This window comes from Hetaerina americana, unplaced genomic scaffold (assembly GCF_022747635.1).
Source record: "Hetaerina americana unplaced genomic scaffold, ioHetAmer1.1.p SCAF_12, whole genome shotgun sequence".
In the NCBI taxonomy this organism is placed as follows: Eukaryota; Metazoa; Arthropoda; class Insecta; order Odonata; family Calopterygidae; genus Hetaerina; species Hetaerina americana.
The window spans coordinates 28,046,631-28,066,111 of record NW_027286292.1 but is presented as its reverse complement, the minus strand read 5'-3'; the positions used below and the strand labels follow the sequence as shown (position 1 = coordinate 28,066,111).

Sequence of the window (19,481 nt, the reverse complement as noted above, 5' to 3'; positions counted from 1 at the left end):
GAACTAGTGCTTAGTGGGGCTCCGGTTGTCGCATATGGTATCGATGAAGCCATTTTCAAATCACAGATGTGAAAAGACATTTCAAGAGGTTATTGTGTAGATTTAGCCGACCATACACAAGACTGAGTGCGCTCTGGTCGCTATGTCTGCTGTGATGCAGATTTCTACCAGGTTTCATCGTGGCGCCACCAGGCGTCTCAAAAATGGTCTACCCAAATGAAGGCTGAATTGGTGAGCACAACTGGCAGGCAAGGGCTGCGTTACATTTCGAGATAGTGCCGGCGAGGTGTGAAATAATTGCTTCTTAATAATAGATATCGTTCAATGATTCTTTTCAAACTATTTTATAGGATGGAATTAGTTATGTGTTTTGTACTCTTGTTTCATTGTTTTCTTTTCTGCTGTTCGTACTTTCATCCAAGTTATTTCGTCGAGGATTACATTTAATGTTTACTTGTAACGTTTGAATCGGCGTATAGAGTGATCGAATGGGCTATTTATCAACCACATCGCTTAATTGCATATTAACTTCCATAACAAGAATAGTTCCCGAGTTTGTTATTTTGCTGTCAGCCATGCCCTATTTATGGCTTGATTTTTCTGCTATGAGAAGTGTGCCCCACTACCCCAATTTTACATGTTAGTTATCGTTTTGGAGATGGTTACAACTTATGTATTGAGTATCCTCTAACCATCTTTGCTGACCTTGTCGGAAATGCACGTTGCGAGTGATGCGCCGATTATCATTTTTTCTCTTCGGGAAATGTCTGTCTGTAATGATGTATTTCGGAGAATATATTCAGCGTAGTGAATGTAACTGCCGCATGAAACATTTTTGCATTGCTTGTGATTAAAGCGTCCATTGCCAGTTTTAAGTGTCGAAAAGATGAGTATTTCAATTTAATTTTACTAGCTGGAAGGAAGGGTTTAAACAACTGCTGTGTACTGTTCGTGACGCCAAATGTACTATTTTCTTTGATTTGTGAAGATTTAATCGTAAACGCGTTTCTGAATTGTCGAACAATGTATTATGGAAAATCTAAATAGATTCAGTTCTCAACATGTTGTGGGTGACAGTAACCCTTTTAGTATGTTGCCTCCTGAATTATTACGGTGTCTTCCTCGCTAGCCGAAGGAGAAACATTGGGCATTAGGCGTGCTTTCATCGCCAAAAAAATCTTCGAAAAATTGTGTATTTGTGGCATCAATCAATTGGAGCCATTCGTGGGCGAATATTATTTGTTTATGAAACTGTGTTGCTTTCCTCATAAAATCAAGAGTTATCACATTTGGGTGGTCTGTATTTGGTTATTGTGAATGTGAATGTTTTTGAAAATTTTGAATAACTTAAATTTTTAGTTTGTCAGCCATCAATGCATTGGCAGCGTGCTGGCTGTGGCATTGTAATTAATTCGTAGTCCATCACATATTTTGTCATGTATTGCACGTTTTATGGCCACGGTTCTTAGCGTATTTCAAATAGACCTACGTCAACTCATAATTGCATTAGTGTAATCGTAATGAAAGTCTTTAATTATCTATTGGAATTACAAAGTATATTTCAAGAACCCCATTGAGAGAGAAAAAACCTTAGCCCCTACCAGCCATCTCCCTCTTCACCTTAATAAATGAAAGTTATTCTTTGAATTGGGGCAATTACCATGTCAGTAGCTGATTTATGCATTTTTTGTTATAATGTGTTTGTTGTCTTTTACAGGGGCAGCTTTAGATTCTGCCATCCCGGTATGGCATCAGCCAAGATGCCCGAGTTTAGTTACTCCTGTGAAATATGTGGAGTAGAAGGTCTTAATGATGAAGAAATGAGGTCTCACATGTTAGTTTATCACCTTGAAGGAGCAGTTTCATGTCCTTTTTGTGATCTTGGGGACATATCTGCAGATGAAATGCTACTGCATGTCAACAGTGCGCATTTAGAATATCTCACTCCAGAACGAGAACTATTAGCTTTCATTGATGATGATGAGGATGATGAAGATGAGGAGGAGGAGGAGGTGGATGAGGAAGCAGAGGAGATGGAGGGAGGCAGGTATGGAACGCCACCGGATGTGCCACCAAATGATCTCTCTCATTTCCGAAGAGAAAATAGCAATAGTCGGAGGTCAAATGAAGAAAGGAGGCATCTAGAGCATCATCATGGCCTACCAAGTTCTTTCCGAAATGGTGCTGCCATGTGCCCTGACCCCAGCCCTGTCAAGCGTGGTGAAATGGACAATGGTGACGATGATGCAAGGGTGCCAAACCTTGTTTTACCCCAAGAGGATAAAGCCAATGGGTGGAATGACGACAACAACAACAACAACACCAATGGAGATGATGTTTCGTTCATGAGAGGAGAGAAGAGCGATTTACCAGATCCTGGAGTTGCAGGAGACCGGCCGGGCCCTCTGGCTGGAGCTGGTAGTTCTGGGTCACCGTTACGCTCTGCTCTGGCATTGAATTTGGGCGGAATAGCATCGATGTCGGGCAGCAGCCGGGGCCTCGGCATGGGGGTCCCCGGTGGTGCTGGCCCACGCCCAGAGAGGTTGGGAAATGGAGTGTCAGTGGTCCGCCAGTGCCCCTTGTGCCCGTACCGAAATGAGTTTCCCCTCAGGCTGGAGGAGCACATAAACAGGCAGCATTTTGATCCCACCAGCCCCTCATTTCCTGCCACATCGCCAGTTAGATCGCATGCCGAGGACACTCCTGCTGTCTATGATTGTCCACTCTGCGTTCGTACTTTTCAGAATAGTCCAGACCTAGAACTTCATGTAAACATTGAGCACAAGGATATACTGAGTCCAGCCAAGGTTTGTAACTTAAATACCCCTTCTGTATTTTCTAATCACTTTGCAATTAAGTCACTTCTAACCATTGGTTGCTATATGATGATGCATGTGTTATGACTGTGTTAGATTGGACTCAGTGCTGAAAGCAGATATAGGAATACAAATTTTTATTATGCTCAGAAAGGAAGATATCAAAATGTTTTTGGAATTCCCTCTACTTCTGCTGTTTAATCACTATACACAATAGTTCTCAATATATGTGACCTCATTGTTTACAGTATCATTAAAACTGTAGTGTTTGCAAAAAATATAGCATAACTAGCTTTGCACTTGGTTTATGTCGTCCTGAACTGGGCAATGTAGTTTCTTTTCTCTGTTGCTTTATTAGCCGACTACATCTCAATGGAAACATCTTTCAAGAGCCAAATCCTTTCCTTATGGAATACTGAAATAAAAGCAATCTGCGAGTAAATAGGTGACTTATTTTTGCATATAAACCGTTTATGGTGACCCATATTGGAAGGTTCCTGAAAAAATCAGAATGATAATGAAATTAAATAGCCTTGTGTACTCTTTATGACTGAAGAAACCAATTCTTAAGATTGCCATCAGCAAACTCATTGCTTAATTATTAATTTAAATTGTGTGCAGATTTTTTAGTTTTGCCAAAATGGAATTTCTATTAAAATGAAGGACACAGAAACTCCCCCAGGTAATATTATTTTCATTGCCTACAAGAATGAGAATTTTCTCTAGGTTTGTGAAAATATTAATTTAAAAAGTTTCTTCGGCATTGTGTTGGCCCCCTAGGTATTAATTTATATTTGGAGCCATAAAAGAATAAGCATGGCATTTGAAGTGTATTTTCTATGCACTTTGAATTTGATAGATTTAGACAAAGTGAAAGTATTGTGGCATATGCTCTGGACCCCTACATAACCATGCAATGGTGTACATAAGCCCCCACTGCCCATAAAATTGCATGTTTAATGGACATTAAAAGCCACAACACCGGTAATCAACCAGAAGGTCAGTTTGCTAGGTGATGGTCGAGTGAACCCCATACTAAGCCTGGCAGTGTATGAAATTCACACAGCAGGGAAGGGGGGCCAGTTCCTTTCCCTCTGCCGGTTATGAGTTTCCCAGGAAGATTTGGTACCCAGAAAATCACTCAGCTTGGATTGTGCTTAGGGTGCCCAGGGAATCGAACCCAGACCCTCCTGTTAGTAGTCCAATGATCTAATTCTGGACTGCCGCGACACCTAATGGCCATATTACATGTAAATCTTAAGTAGACCCTAGGATATGGGTATTTTAACTGTGAATGATTCTGATGTTATATTTCCTGGGTTAATGCATGTTTATCATTTTGATGGGTCAAGCTATAATTCTTTCAGAAATTGGTTGTAGCTGGGGAAGAGAATAGAGAAAAAATATATCTAAGCATGTGACTCCTTGAGTTACAGTGGAAGGTATTTTTTTGGTATAATCAGGGTCGCTCAGTGTGAAGTCATCCAATGTAAAAATAATTGGTGGCATGTTCATTTTAGAGCACAATTATTTTTTTGCATGGGTTCCTGATGTTTAGGTATACCATAAAAATATTTGAAAGCAATTTCAGTTCTTATTTCTCCAGGAGTGGTGACAATTTATTATTCAACGTGGCAAATGACAATTTCAAGCTTGCATAGTTTATGGTAACCATAATGTTCAAAAATTTATGGGAGTTAGAGAACTGATCTAAAAAACATTTTGTAATGCTTGAAGTGATCCCTTAAATATGTTAACGTGTGTTTAACTCAAAATCTTTTCCTTAATATTTTGATAAGGTTGCATATTTGGCAAAGATTTGAAGAAAGTTGCAATGCTAAATGTCTTGGAGAGGTTTATTTTTAAGGCTTCAATCGTCATTAAATGTTTAGACCTACCAACAGGAGTTGTAAAATTAAAAATAATGGCTTAGAAACTTTTTATTTTTAGCTGGGGCTCCCAACATTCATGGTATTTTGACAATTTTCTGACTTAAATATCTCAGATGGGTCTTCATGAACAATAAAAACATGTAGTATAAAAGAAGCTTTGCATGTGCTCAACTCACCCAAAATCCCAGTGTAGAGATTCAACTGGTTAGGACCTAGCTGTCGTTGATGACATAGGTTTACAAATTTGTTTCTATTTTTGTATTCATTTTCTGCACCATATTGAGGTGTACCATTTTGTTTACTGCATAGAGATTTTCTTTGGTATATTCAATGAGATATTTCTGAGAACAAAAACTATTTAGTGTTTATTTCATCACTCCATCTATCTATGTGGTAACATTGCCCATCTTTTCTGATTTTATTCTAGTTTCATCAAGTTAGTAAAATTTTTCTACATTCTTGTTTCTTCGCCCAGATATTTTCCTGTTCTCTCCTCCCAAGTCTGGCAGAATGCTTTTTTCGTTCATTAGCTTTCTTGTCACTCAATCAAATAGAAGCCTACAATTCATCAAATTTTTTTTACCTAAATGTAGGTATTACATCAATAATACCAACCTTTTCCACATTGATTTTTAGTTTTCTTTTTACATTTCAATTTAAGTATTATATTTTCCACATAAAGGCCTGCCACATATTTTTTTGTCATCTATCTTTCATACTGAAAAACCTTCAGTTTCCTTTAAACTCACTGTGTGATGTTACTTTTCTGAGAAAAGACATTTTTTTGTTTTTCTGCACACTTCAGTTTTCAAATAGGTGATGCCTACAGAACAGGATATCAATTTCTGTTCTGATTCCAAGTGCCTCTTGTTAGTACAAATACATCATATGCATCCTGGGATGTTTGTGAGCGACCTCCTTTAGAGCTGAAAAATTTACTATAACAAGTTGTGCATATGTATTTTCCTCTTATAAGGTTTACTTCAAACTATTGCTATTGCCAGAATATGCAATTTGATTTCAAAGATTCCTTCCATCAACCTTTTATTCAAGTGGTATTTCCTTGGACCATGAAAAACTTTGCCATATTAATGATAATCCTTGACAAGAAACTCACAAAGAACTCATTTAATGATACTAAAATATTCAGATTTCATGTTTAATAGTAATAAGCAATTAGATATTCAAAATCCAGATATCTATTATTGATTTTGTGAAGTATCTTTGTAGAATGTTATTATATGGCAGTCTATTGTTAAAGGATGGTTTTAGATGGAAACAGACTGAACACCCACACCCTTCTTAGCCTAACATTACCAATGAACATATGCAAATTGATTACATTCTTCCTAAATCTGTGCCTAACCATAATATATAACTGATATCTCTCTGAATCCCTAGGTAATTTCTATGTGTACCTACCACCTGTTCAATCCATTTTCTCCTTTAGCACATAACAGTATTCCAACCCCCTTATTATTATAAATGTCTATCACCAGGCAGCCAAAATGAATTCCTCTATTTCATGGCACACCCCATTTCTTCTACCCTATGGTTACTTAGTTGACCTTAATGTGACCAAGTTCTGTGGTTCAACTTTTATTTCTGTTAAGCATGTTCTATCTCTCACCTGCTCCAATTACTATGTTTCCTCCTACCCTTTTGTTCAGCATTACTGTCACTCATTGCTGGATCTCTTCCTCTCAGCTGTATAAGATTTCAAAGTTATTGCTCCAATGATCTCATCGACTGCTACCTGGACATGGTGGATGAGCATGTGGGTTCTGATAAAGCCTAGAGCTGTGCTGATAGGAGCAGTGATAATTGCTTCTGGTACATTCACCCATGCTAAATAAGATTGAAGGGTGGGAGCTAGGGGAAAGGTAGGCTGCACAGCTTGCATTCTTTAGTGAGTGACTGTGAAGGCATCTGACCCCAGTGAGGTGGCAATTGGAGTGATGTGTCCCCTTAAAAACACTATTTAGGAATACAATGGGAAAACCACCTCAATTAATTGCCCCATGACACAATTATGTATGATGCAAGTGGAGTAAATTCAGGGGATATTCAAGTATTGCCAGGCTCATTAGAAAATCAGTAGGATGAGTATTAATATAAACAAAATAAAGGTTATGAGGATTTCAAGATGAAGATTTGACAATGAATCCTGGCAACAGCAGGACCTGAACGATAAGTCGTGTGTTGGCGCAACCAGCTCATGCTTCAGACTCCTCAGGTCTGTGGCAAATGGGGAGTCAGGATGGAATAAGTAGGGAAGTAGACTATATTAGAAGAGGACTTCGGTAGGAGTGTCCATTATCAGCCATGCTTGTCAATGTCAGTGTGAAGGAAATCCTATAAGATGAAGAAATGGAAATATAAATTAAAGTCTGGAGAATTTTTAATGCCTGTGACATGGTATGTATGATATTTTGTCACAACATCTTATTCCTTTAAATCCCTCAAAATTTCAGAGTTAAAGAGAATAGTTTAACTGGCTAAAGCACTCAGCCAGACATCAAGGGATCTGGGTTTGAATCCCGACCAAGGCAAATTTCTATGTAAATGGAAATGCTGTTAGGCGAAGAACTAGAAGTAGGAATTGAAGTCTGGAGGATTTTAAAAATCAGTTATGCTTTTGGTTAATCGTGGTTTAATTATCCAGTGAAATTCAGGGGATATTCAAGTATTGCCAGGCTCATTAGAAAATCAGTGGGGTGAGTATTAATATAAACAAAATAAAGGTTATGAGGATTTCAAGAAAGAGAGTAATAAGTTACATTTTACAGTAGGAAGGGGAAACACTCAAGCAGCTGGAGCAGTTGACTTACTTCGGCATGTTTTGGACCAAAATTTTCCAAGTATCTGGGTTATCAGAAGAAGTGTGTTAGGCAAAGAAGCTTCATAAGATTTGATGATGGGTTTTGAGTAAGAATGTTCAGAAACAGTTGTTTATACATTATACGGAGCTTGGTTTTGTGTGGTTATGACATTGTTTTTGTAGCAAAATGATTGACTCAGATGGGAGGAAACATGGTGCGTGTAGCAGGGGTATTTTTGTCAGAAATCCAAGTGAGGCAGGAAAGTTTGCAGAGCATTTTGTTGGGCGGTGGGATGTTGAAGACTGTGAGAATTGAGGGTGTAAACCAATAGAGGTAGGGGAAGAAAAAGATCGGTAGAAAGAAGAAAGGTAGGAAGTTACAATGCAGATTTGAAGAAAGGTTTGTTGTGGGTCAAGTAGTCTTTTGATCGAAGAGGCAAAGAAATTCACAATTGATCGGTCTGTCCATGGAAAACCTATCTTAAATGGTATAATAGTAGTGAAAATGAAATACGTCGGCAAAATTTATGAAATATATTTCTTGAAGTATATACAACCTCATGAATTCTTTTTAAAACCTGTGTAGTAAATGTAAATTTTCAGTTTTTCGTACATAAGTAAGTAAGTAAGTAAGTAATTTTATTTGCCCAGCAGATTTGTACAATTGTAAAAAACAAGCACAGATATAGGACACGTCAATGTTATATAAAGAAATGATAAATACTAAGTACATGTTTAAATACAAAGAAACTCATGGGACAAGAAGTTCATTAATAGAATAAAACATTTTACAGAGTAAATATTTCTGAAGGTTGAGCTTAAATATAGGCAGCTTATGTTGTGCTTTCAGTTCTTTAGGAAGTTTATTAAAAATCCTGAGGCCCATATGTTTAGGTCCATGGGCGGTGGTACAGGTTCTGACAAAGTTTTGGTGGAGGTCAGCAGAATGCCTTGTGTTATAATTGTGAACGTTGGCATTGGAAAGATAACTAGAGAAGTTGCTTTTGACATACAAAGATGCGCAATACATATACACGCAGGGAATGGGTAAAATTTTCAATTTTTTAAAGAGGGGACGACAGGATGCTGCATGAGTAGCAAGGCAAATAAGTCGGATGATCCGTTTTTGAATTTTAAATATAATATTTGCATTAGGTGTAGGGCCCCATAAAAGAATACTATAAACAACATGAGAGTAAAATTCACTATAATAAAGAGACAATAAGACCTCAGTATTGACGGTATGCCTAATGAATCTGATAAGATGACAGAGTGAACTCAACTTATTACGAAGTTTGAGAATATGGTCATCCCAAGACAGACGACTGTCAATAGAGATGCCTAGAAAACATGATTTACTTTTTTGTACAATAAGTTCGTTATCAATATTTACAGTTATGCAAGCAGCTGATTTATTCTTATTAGCAAAGTAAATTAAAGAAGATTTACTAACATTGAGGAGGAGGGAATTGAGGAGACACCACTCATGTAACAGCTGGGTAACGGAAACAGAGGTTAATATTAGTGTGTCTACAGAGGAGGCAGACACGAGGACATTTGTGTCATCAGCATAGACGACAGGCAGCACGCCTGGTACAGAGTTCAGTAATGTTGGTAGATCATTTACGTACATAAGGAACAAGATTGGGCCCAGGACAGATCCCTGGGGTACACCACATAGAACACTTTTTACTGGAGAAAGGAACTCTCTTCCTTGTTTACTTAAGGCTACACATTGTTTTCTGTCCAGGAGATAGGATCTAACCCAGTCTAGGGAAGTCCCTCTTATTCCCAGGCATTCAATTTTTCGAAGTAAGAGGTTGTGATTGACAGCATCAAACGCCTTTGAAAAATCGAAAAATAAGGCAAGAGATTCAGATCTATTGTCAAGATCAGAAGTTATTTTGTTAACTGCTTGATATATAGCTGTGGATGTAGACCTGAGTTTCCTGAAACCATGTTGGTTGGGAGAAAGTAAGTTATGGGATTCCAGAAATAATATTAAGCGATTGTAAAAAATTAATTCAAATATTTTACCGAATTGGTTGAGCAATGAAATGGGCCGATAAGAATTCATATCGTCTTTAGGTCCTTTGCCCTTGTAGAGGGGCAAGACTTTCGCTACTTTCAAGGTGGCAGGGAATTTCCCTACCTTTAGAGATTTGTTAATTAAAAATAATAATGGATGCTTAATTGCCTCGTAAGATTTCTTAAAAATAGTGGCTGGTATTCCATCAAGACCTGCAGAGTCATACAATGATGCAAACGGAGTAATTGTTTCATACTTTCATTCAATAAAAGTATATTTGTTATTGAAATGAAGTTATGTTTACCAAGATTAATAGATTGGTGGAAAGAAAAGGATGTAAATCTAACTACTTTTTACTGCATGCCAGCATTTCAATTTAAAGATGATTGTAGATTCTTCATAACAGCAACAATGCACCTTTTTTGCTTTAATATGTTAACTCTCAATGTTACAGCTTCCAAATTACTTTAACAAGTTTATGAATTTAATTGAGTTGTCTGAATTAGGTAAAACTGTAATAAAAGTACACATTGGGCAGGATATGGGTAAATGTGATGTGATACCTGACAGATTCAGAACATCTAATAGATATGAATAAATGTTGAGCCATCTAGCATTATGTTACCGGACCTAAAAGGAGTAATGTGAATTCAATTAAATATAGTTTTGTGTTTATACACATAGTGGTAACTGCATGGATATGGTATGATGTAGTGAATCTTAATGTTTTTGGAAACTGTTTTCAGCATGACTTGGTTTATTCTTTTCTTCATGAATAAAAAATGTGTTATTCTAAGTAATATTATTAAATATGAATGGTCCATACTTCTGTTGCACAAATTTTAGATATGTATTTAGTTATGTGCAGGTGTATACACCGTAGTAATGTATGCAGTTAGAGAGGGAGGGAGGTGGAAAGAACAATAATGAGGATGACAAGTATGTTAGCTTTTGGTTGGACGCCAAGGAATAACTGATTTGGGGAATGTCTTCATAGATCATCTTAAAGCTTAGCAAAATCTGGATTGTGCAGTTAAACTATCAAGTTTCGTAATCTGATTGCATTTGCATACCTGAACTTAATGCTGATATGAATGGGATATCTTTCAAAACCTTGAAAATTTTATTAATTAAAATGTGGAATTTTCATTCTTATATCTCAGTGAAAGAATAATTTATAATCTTATAATAGGATTTTATTGTGAAATTTCATTAATATATGCTTAGTGAAATTTTATCAATATTGCCTGCAATTAGTTTTTTAAATAAGCGTAGGACTCCAGATGAGTAACTCAGATTTGAATAAAAGAGGACCTGGTCAAAACCTAAACACACTATCTCTTGGACGAGGTGATATCCTAAAGAGTTCTCCATGTTCTTCCAAGTTCTCGTGGATGTCATCTTGTTCCAGGGATAGTATGTTTAGGTTTTCACCAGGGCTTTTTTGTTCAAATCTGAGTGACTCCTCTGGAGACCTATGCCCTAATGGTCATTGATTTTTTTAGAAAACTGTAGGCCAAATGTGCAGAGAAATGCTGCCATGCTCTAGGTGTGTGAATTATGCTATATGTTGGTCTTAGTTCAGGATGACATGTTGCCCCACCGATTAGAACTATCTTTGACTTGAACTATTGGTTTTTGTTAAGTACTCATGTTCACCTGTGAAAACATAGTATATTATGTTTTATGTACACGTTTACTTTTTGTAATTTTTACAACTATGTCAAAGCGCATCAATTAATCATTTAAAGACTTTCAGTATATGGGAAAAAGAATGGTTAGGTGTAAGTTATTGAACATGCATCTTGAAATTTTAATTTAATTGTTTTATATTTTTAATAGCCTTCACAAGTAACACCAAATGCTGAAAATTGGAGTGAAAGCTGTCCTGTTTGCTGTATGTCTGGGTTCAAAGACAATCAAGAAATGGCCTCTCACATTGAGGAGCACTTTAATAGTCAGAAAGGCAAGTAAAACTTATTTGGGTAACCATCGATTATCATATTAGTTAATTGGATGGTACTGGTGTCACTAGTAAATAGTATAGGTTGTTTGCTGGCCAACTTGAATGTTGTGGGTTCATATCCTGCCTTGGCCTTTAATTTTCTAGTACTCTGGAAATGATTTTCTTGTATGGCTTATGGTGCATGGTGGTATACGAATATGAGTACCTTTGCTGTTCTGTTACTTTTGCTACAACTTCTTTCTTGATATTCTGCATGAGTGACTAATTTCTAATACTTGTGCATTATGTGATCATTGTAACCTCTGTTTCCTAGCTGGTGTCTCTCCAATCACTCCTGAAATGTCATGTGATCGTATGCTTGCTCGTGAGATAGAGAGGCGGGAGAAGGAAGTACGGAGGCTTCGGGAGCAGCGGGAATTTGAAATGCTTCGAGTAAGTTAACCTATCCCTGAGGAATTGGTAACTGTTACCTGCATGCATGAGGTAGTTTTTGACATGGAATCACCCTCTATCAGAATTAATCATCTGAAGTGAAACTAGTTTAATTTTATCAGCCTAAAATCTAGCGAAACACTATGATATCTCCTTAAATTTGATAGATTAGCTTGATAGATTAGGCGAATGAAACTATGCCACTGAAGCCTGGCTCTTGCAGGAAGCATGAGTGAGAAGTATCAGCCACTTAATTTAGCTTAGGTGGAAGATATCATGACCCAAAAAAGTGGAGTTGGAAATTAATGAAATCTGTTAACAATGGAAAGTGTGAACTCTCATCTCAAAAGTTCATTGTAGTCGCCAGTTGCCAGGCTTCCCATTATATTTTGGTAGATAAGTGCTAATTTTTTTGTCTGGGTCCTCCTTGTGCTCTTTCCTCAAGGTACATCACTTTCATTTACTATTAGGGATGCCAGCTGATTTGCCATTATCAGTGAGGTGCATGTAAGCATTGGAGTTGTGACTAACCACATAACACACTAACATAAGGTGGCATTGATGAAGACATTTTTTTTGTGTAAAATATATAATTAAATTCTAATGTTAATTGATGGTTTCTATGTAATAGGTGATACTATTCATAAAGCAGGACATGTTAGTACAGGGGCATAGCTTTGGACTACTGGCCAGAGGGCTTGAGTCTGACTTTTGAGCATGCCTATGGGCACCCTCAGCTTCACCTGAGCTGTTTGATTGTTTGGGTACCAGAATTTCTGCCGTGTAAATTCCATACACCGTTAGGCTTAGTGTTGGGTTAGCCCTACCATCACCTATTGAACTGACCTCTGAGTTGATGCATATATTTTTCATGCATGCATTTCATAACTAATTGAAAAAAAATGTTTCCCAATACTAAAAATCACATAATATTTAATAGTCAGCTAATGGGCCCTGCCACATACTGTTATGGTGCATTGCTAATTACTAATGTTGATGCACTGGTAAACAACACATTCCATCCATTCACCACCTGCAGAGTATAAATCTGAAGGCAGCATGTAGATGTAATAGCATCATGCCTTTTATAGTGGCCCCAAGTTTCTTATGTTGCAATGGTGCAAATTATATCAATTTTAAATGATTTACTCTGTAATTTTCTACTTTGAGCAAAAGAGAAAGCAACTGGAACTGGGGAAATTTGTTTCATGGACCAGAAAAATGTATTAATAATTTCCAAATTGATATAGTGTAAATCTTCCGTTTCAATTACTTTTTCTTTTTTGCAATATTTTTAGCTCATTGACCTTAAGTATTTTTCTACAGTTTTTAATGGCTCGAGGCGTATTTGTATTAGCCATTAATATAAAATATAAAGAAGTTCTTAAGGCCTTTTAATAAAATCTTCAAGTGATTTGTATTTTGAATACTTATCTAAACTTTAAACACTGATCTGCCTGGATCTACCCTTGAGATAATTAATACAATGACTTTCTCTACCCTTCTTTTATAATAATTTTTATCTTCTTAAGATTTCCCATTAATTTTTTAGACAATTTCCCACCTCAGGGGCAATGGAAATATAGAATGCTCAATTACATTACATATATATAAACCCTCTAAGCAGGTCTCTGGTAATTGGTGGTGGGATGACTCATTATTCCTAGAGGTATTCTTGGTGTATTAATTAGTAATAATGAGGTGTATCTTGTGAAAGAGAGATGCTGTTGATGGTTCATCACTTCCAGTAACACTCCCTGAAGGCCTTTTAGGTAAATAAGAAAAAAAATATGGGGCTAACTAAAGGATTAATCATTTTATATTGGGTTTTCAGAATACTTTAAAGTTTCTGTCCAAACATTGAGAATCCTAAATGATGCCTTATGATTATATAGTGACTTCATTGACCATATTAAGCAGGAAATTATTACCTTTGAATTTATGCTAATGAAATATATTAGTTGATAAGTAATTGAAATCACAGTAGTGAAGAGGAAAACTTCATATAATGAAATGTTCCAACCAACTTCTACAGTTTGAGAAATTCTCTATTGATGTGAGATCTGTTGAAAGTAACCATTTTGATGCTGGAACTGAAATTGGCCATTGTTAGGGTAACTTTCAAGTAAATACTTCAAATTTTATAACAATCGGTGTCAATTTAAGAAAATAATTTGAAAAATTTCTTTTTAGGCTCAGTATGGAATGGATAACCAGGGAAATTTTCGGGAACAAAGTCTGACTAATATGCAGAAAGCAGTGTATGCTGGAGAAATGTCAGTCGCTGATTACTACGAGCGTCAGTTTGAGCTCAGAGCTGCTGAAAGTAATGGAGTGGATGATGGAAGTTCATGCACCAAAGGTATAGTTTCTGGAATACATTAATAGCACACCAGTAGCAACAGTTGTAACACAACAGATGATAGTCACTGGTATATGTGGGTAAATGTTGGTGACTTTCCCCTTGCAAATTTGAATTTTAGTGCCATGCCAGAGCTATTTTTTTGTTTTGCCTATGTATATTATTTGAAGAGAAGCTTATGAAATATTCTTATGTAAGCATTATCTTATATATTTTGGTTACCCCATCACCATCATCACTGATGCAATGAAATTGGGGAATGGGTCATTGGTTTTTACTTGGAAAAGTTTGTTTTATTTGAATTGTTACATCATGTGTGGCATTAATTGTTGTACTTAAGGTTTTAGTGACTGTGTTCACTTTAGCTGTTTAAAATCTAGTTTCCAAAGCTCTTGAGGTTTTATCTTGGTGATCATGCTTGATTGGAGCATTATGTCAATTAGAGTCAGATTAATGGTATTCTTGGGTGCAACTTTAAATATGCAATTCCAGATTGGCAGCATGGATTTAAGAGCTTGTGTGATTATTATGAATTTCTAAAACTTAATTTTTATTGCTTATGAAGCGAATCAATTGAAATTCTAGTGTATGAATCCTACCCAAAAAGTTTCATTTGCTGAAAACTTTGTCTGTGACTGGTGGAAAGAATTCACTTATTATATGCTTAGTTATTGCACAAGCAATAATACTAATGGATATGAGGAGTCATATCATTAGAGTTCATAGTTTTTTAAACTCATTCATTATATTTACATATAGAGTAAATCTGTTATAGGAAGCCTACAAATTGCTGATACTTTTCCTGATAGTTTTTATACAAACCATGTATAGTGATTGTTGAATATTAAAGTGATTCATTGTGTTCATGAGAGTTGAATTAATATAACAGTTGGTCATATTTCCAGCTTTCCAGACTCTCCTGCTATATACCATTATATTCATTTCATCTGATATCTTACACCAAAAATTTCCATTACAGTGGTATCTGGACTTCTGAACATAAATCATTCTTGTTCCTAATTAGTCTCTCAAAAAATTAGTTTCCAAAAACCCAGTTTTCCTTTTTATCTTATGGGAATTATGCTCCCAGATTTAGAAGTTTTGGAAAAATAAAAAAAATCACTTTTGTGCAAGTATTTTTTTATGTATGAATTCCTTTGCTTTACATGTTTTTGTATGGAAATCATCTTCTATTCAAGTAAAAAAATCGATTTCATTAAGACTTTTTAGTTCAGTTTTTGATTAGTTGTCATGTGTCTCATCTTTTCGTCATTTAGACGAGGGAAGTTTAAATAAAATTGTCCAATGATAACTGAGTCAGTTGCTTCCTAAATATCATTTTATAGTGATAGTGTAATTGAGCTGGCTCTAGAAACAATGGCATGATCAGAATGCCTCTTATTAATCAGTTTTTCTAATTCTCCCCAGTGCTACAAGATTTTTTTAATCACCTGCTTTAATTTCTCCCTTTTGTTTCTGTTTTCTTTGTTCTCTGAAGACATACTTTTCCTGTTTCTTTTTTCTTTTTCCTGGCCTCTTCTTAACTCCCGTAACACTTTGATGTCAAGATCAGCATTGTGTTCCTTTACAATCTCCTCAATTACGGCTTCACTAACTAACAAATGCATGGTCTAGTCTAGGGAAAATACCATGTTGACAAATTCGAATTCACTTTCAGCTTCTTCCAAAGCAGTTCTTTGCACACTGTAGGGCCACAATTTTTTCCATACTGATCTGTGTCTTCTCACCAAGATATCCTCCTAGGGATGACTGATAAAAATATATCAGAAAAGATAATTCTTCCAGGGTTTTGTGACTGTTATTTCAGTTTGTGACAAATTTGATGCATCTTCGTAAAATACCTAGGAATAAAGCTTTCTGATGGTGTCAATAACAAATTGATACATGTACAAATTTTGTAACTTGCAGGTTTATAAGGTACCAATCATAGGTATTAGTACCTAGAATAGTAATCCAAGGTATTTATTGATACATGAAATTATTTGAAAGATTATAGTTTTCAAACGAATGTGAATTAATTTACTACATGAAAGGCACATTTGATCATTTGTTAATTAATAGAATTAATATTCCCCCGGCTTTTTCATGTGATAATGCAAAAATAAAGTTTATAAATTCAATCAAGCTTTTGCCTAATTGTTGATTTTTGGAAATTGAAAACTTGAATTTAGTTCTGTGATTCATTAGAAGCCCTCTGCCTCTCATTGAGGCATGTGGAATAGCCTCATCCATTTCTCTTATTGTCTGAATTAATTGATTGTTCTATTGAATATGTCCAACTTTATTTTGTAGTATTTTACGCATGAGAGCAGTATGATTGAGTCCCTGTAAAGCAGAGTGGTAATTTTTCCGTTCTGATTGTTATTTTGGTATACCATCTTAAGTCTATAATAAATTATTACCGGATGATGTTAAATGCTAATGCATTCACTGTTCATGGCATCATCTTTCTTACCCCTTGTCTTTGCACCTTGTGTCAATCCCTCTTTGTCTGTGATACACAACTTCATGTTGTATGCCACAACTTTAAAATGTGCTTGGGAATGAGGGAGAAGGTTCTAAGGTTAACAGTAGAACAAATGCACTCATTATTTTCAAAGTTCATTCATTAACCATATTTCACCCTTATCAATGTTTTGACTGATCAACTAATATAAGTATAAAAATCCATCTTAGAATAAGTTGATAGAGGCCTACAATGGCTGTGAAACTAATTATTGGGAGGATTGCCCTAGATTTTAATGTCAGGTGATTTTAGCATATGCAATTATCTTTATCATGTATATCAGAGTTGATGTTCAGATGCTATATGCTATTAATAACTCGTGCTGGAGTATTTGGAAACTTTTTAATTGCTTTAGTTTTTTTTTGGAAAGGATAGCTTTCCATTATTTTCAAAATAGGGTCCTAAAAAGGCTTTGGAGAGTTTGTATTATTTTTAGAAACAAGAAATAAACTGAGTATGGTAGTCCAGGGGTAGAGCACTGGACTGTTGGCTGGGGGGCCTGGGTGTAATTCTGGGGCATTCCTCTGGTGATCCTCATCTTCACCCAAGCTGTGTATTTTATGGGTACCAAAACTTGTGGGAAAGAACAGGGAAAGGGTCTGGCCCCCCTACCGTGATATGTGAATTTCACATGCTGTTGGGCTTAGTATTGTATGAACTCTACCATCACCTTTCAAACAGACTTTGGGGTGGATAATTGTGTTTAATTTTTTTTTCTCCTTTATGTGACTTCAGCTTAGAGTTGAAAAAGGTCAAAAGGACAGTTTCCACATGTTTAGATATCAAGATTTAAAATTGTTGATTAAGTAATGACATTGTCTTTATCTTGCCTGTCAGGAAAGATGTATACCTTGAACCAACAGGTGGGTTTCATGCCAGTGGTAGAATACTAAACAAGTGAATATTATGAATACACCTGTTAATTAATGATATTATGTATTTTGCGTATCTTCTGCAAATTTATATAAAATGATCTTTTCTGTTTAAATAAACATGCATAGTATACCTTGAGGTATTTCCATTTTGATACAGAATGCAATTAATCACAAATTATTCTAATGGGTAGTGACTGAATACCCTCTGCCACATGCTTTTGCGGTGGTTTAATGGGTGAGAAGTAGATTTATTGTTTTGATAATAGATATTCCTTATCATTCCATATTGTTGGGAAAAATAGTTGTGTACTGTACAACTTTTACTACATATTAAGTTCAACATCTAAAAAGATGACTTCTCTTAGTTAGTCATTTCATCTTAATTTCAAATATGGAATATGCAGAAGGGTGTGTGATCTTGTTAGAAATGCCTGATGAACACATATTTTGCTTTGGGTTATTGTCAACTTCATTGCAGATGTCAGCATTTTGTTTGCGTATTTGCATTCATGATTTAAGAAGTTATTTTGCATAAACTTCCCTACTCTAATTCTTAATTTCAGGTAAGCTTGAATTTATTGAGTGCAATGACTTAGATCATCAAATTTTCATTATTATAAGTTTTCTTTATATATTTTAACATAATTTTTATAGATTTTTCACATTTCATGGGTATCCTTAACAAATCTCAACCCATAGATTTACATTCCAGTAAGGCCTCTATGATGATAAATAGAATATTGACTTCTCTTTTCAGTGTTTCAAGAGCTAAATGCTGGATTTAAAACGTAGGAATTGGGGGGGTTAAGGTAAGATTTAACTCTGGCAGTTATTGCAGTTTGGGTGATAGGGGCTTTTTAATTTCAATAACTGAATTACAGTCAAGCTTAATAAGTAGTATAGCAGCTAAAAATGTAACAGACTTGAGGGGTGTCTTTGCCTGGCTTGGGTTCTTGGAGGTATACTTTTTCCTGAGTGACATAAATTTTATTTCCTAGGAGCAACTGTAATTTTGTTTTCAAAGCAGATATTTTAAAATTAAAAGGTTTTTTTTAATCATTGGAAAATATGCATTAAACATTATAAATTTTTTTGTCTAAAAAGTGCAGGGTATACATTTTTTAAATATATTGACCTAGTTCAGGAATTGGTGTACATCTCTGTGGTGCTTGCATGTTAACATTGAGAAGTACCATTCATATTTTTGCATTGCTTTGTGGTAATGGGATTATTTTTATTTAAAATACCTGTACTAGGAGCCATTAACCAATTGAGAAATTCCTTGAATTTGCATTGATCCATAACACTCAGAATACTAACTATATATGAGGACAATTTCATTCATTTTTCTCCAAATCAAAATTGAAGCTCTTCCATTTTTTACTGGTGATGTTGAAATGCATCATTTTCATTGTCACCATTTTCATGGAAGTTTGGAAATAAATTATATACAGGAAAAGGCAGTTATGCAAGGACAACTGTTAATCAAGCTGGTTTTATGAAAGGCATTTCAAAACAATACCCGCAATTTTTTCATGAGCAATATTTATTTGTTAAATGACAATTACAGTTTGTGAGTAATGAAAATCACACAAACATTTCATCTTAGTTAAATTGTTTGATGTATGGTATAAATTGCTTTTACATGATTTCCTTCTGCAATCTATTGTATACAGATGATTTTGTTAGTCAGATTTGCATGTAATATTGTACTAAGTAACTGCTTATGGATAATGAATAAAAACTACTGGATCTTAGGTG

General features: G+C 35.5%; 1 protein-coding gene across 1 annotated transcript in view; it reads left to right on the top strand.

The window, feature by feature from the left end:
- Positions 1–227: 227 nt before the first annotated feature.
- The window catches only part of LOC139685897 (zinc finger-containing ubiquitin peptidase 1-like), a 49,899-nt gene continuing 30,645 nt past the window's right edge, over positions 228–19,481 (top strand). Inside the window, exons 1-5 of the mRNA XM_071583029.1 lie at positions 228–286; positions 1,718–2,807; positions 11,401–11,524; positions 11,838–11,956; positions 14,150–14,318. Of these exons, the coding sequence (XP_071439130.1) occupies positions 1,746–2,807; positions 11,401–11,524; positions 11,838–11,956; positions 14,150–14,318 (1,474 nt within the window). The 5' untranslated portion in view covers positions 228–286; positions 1,718–1,745. The remainder of the gene's footprint in view (positions 287–1,717; positions 2,808–11,400; positions 11,525–11,837; positions 11,957–14,149; positions 14,319–19,481) is intronic.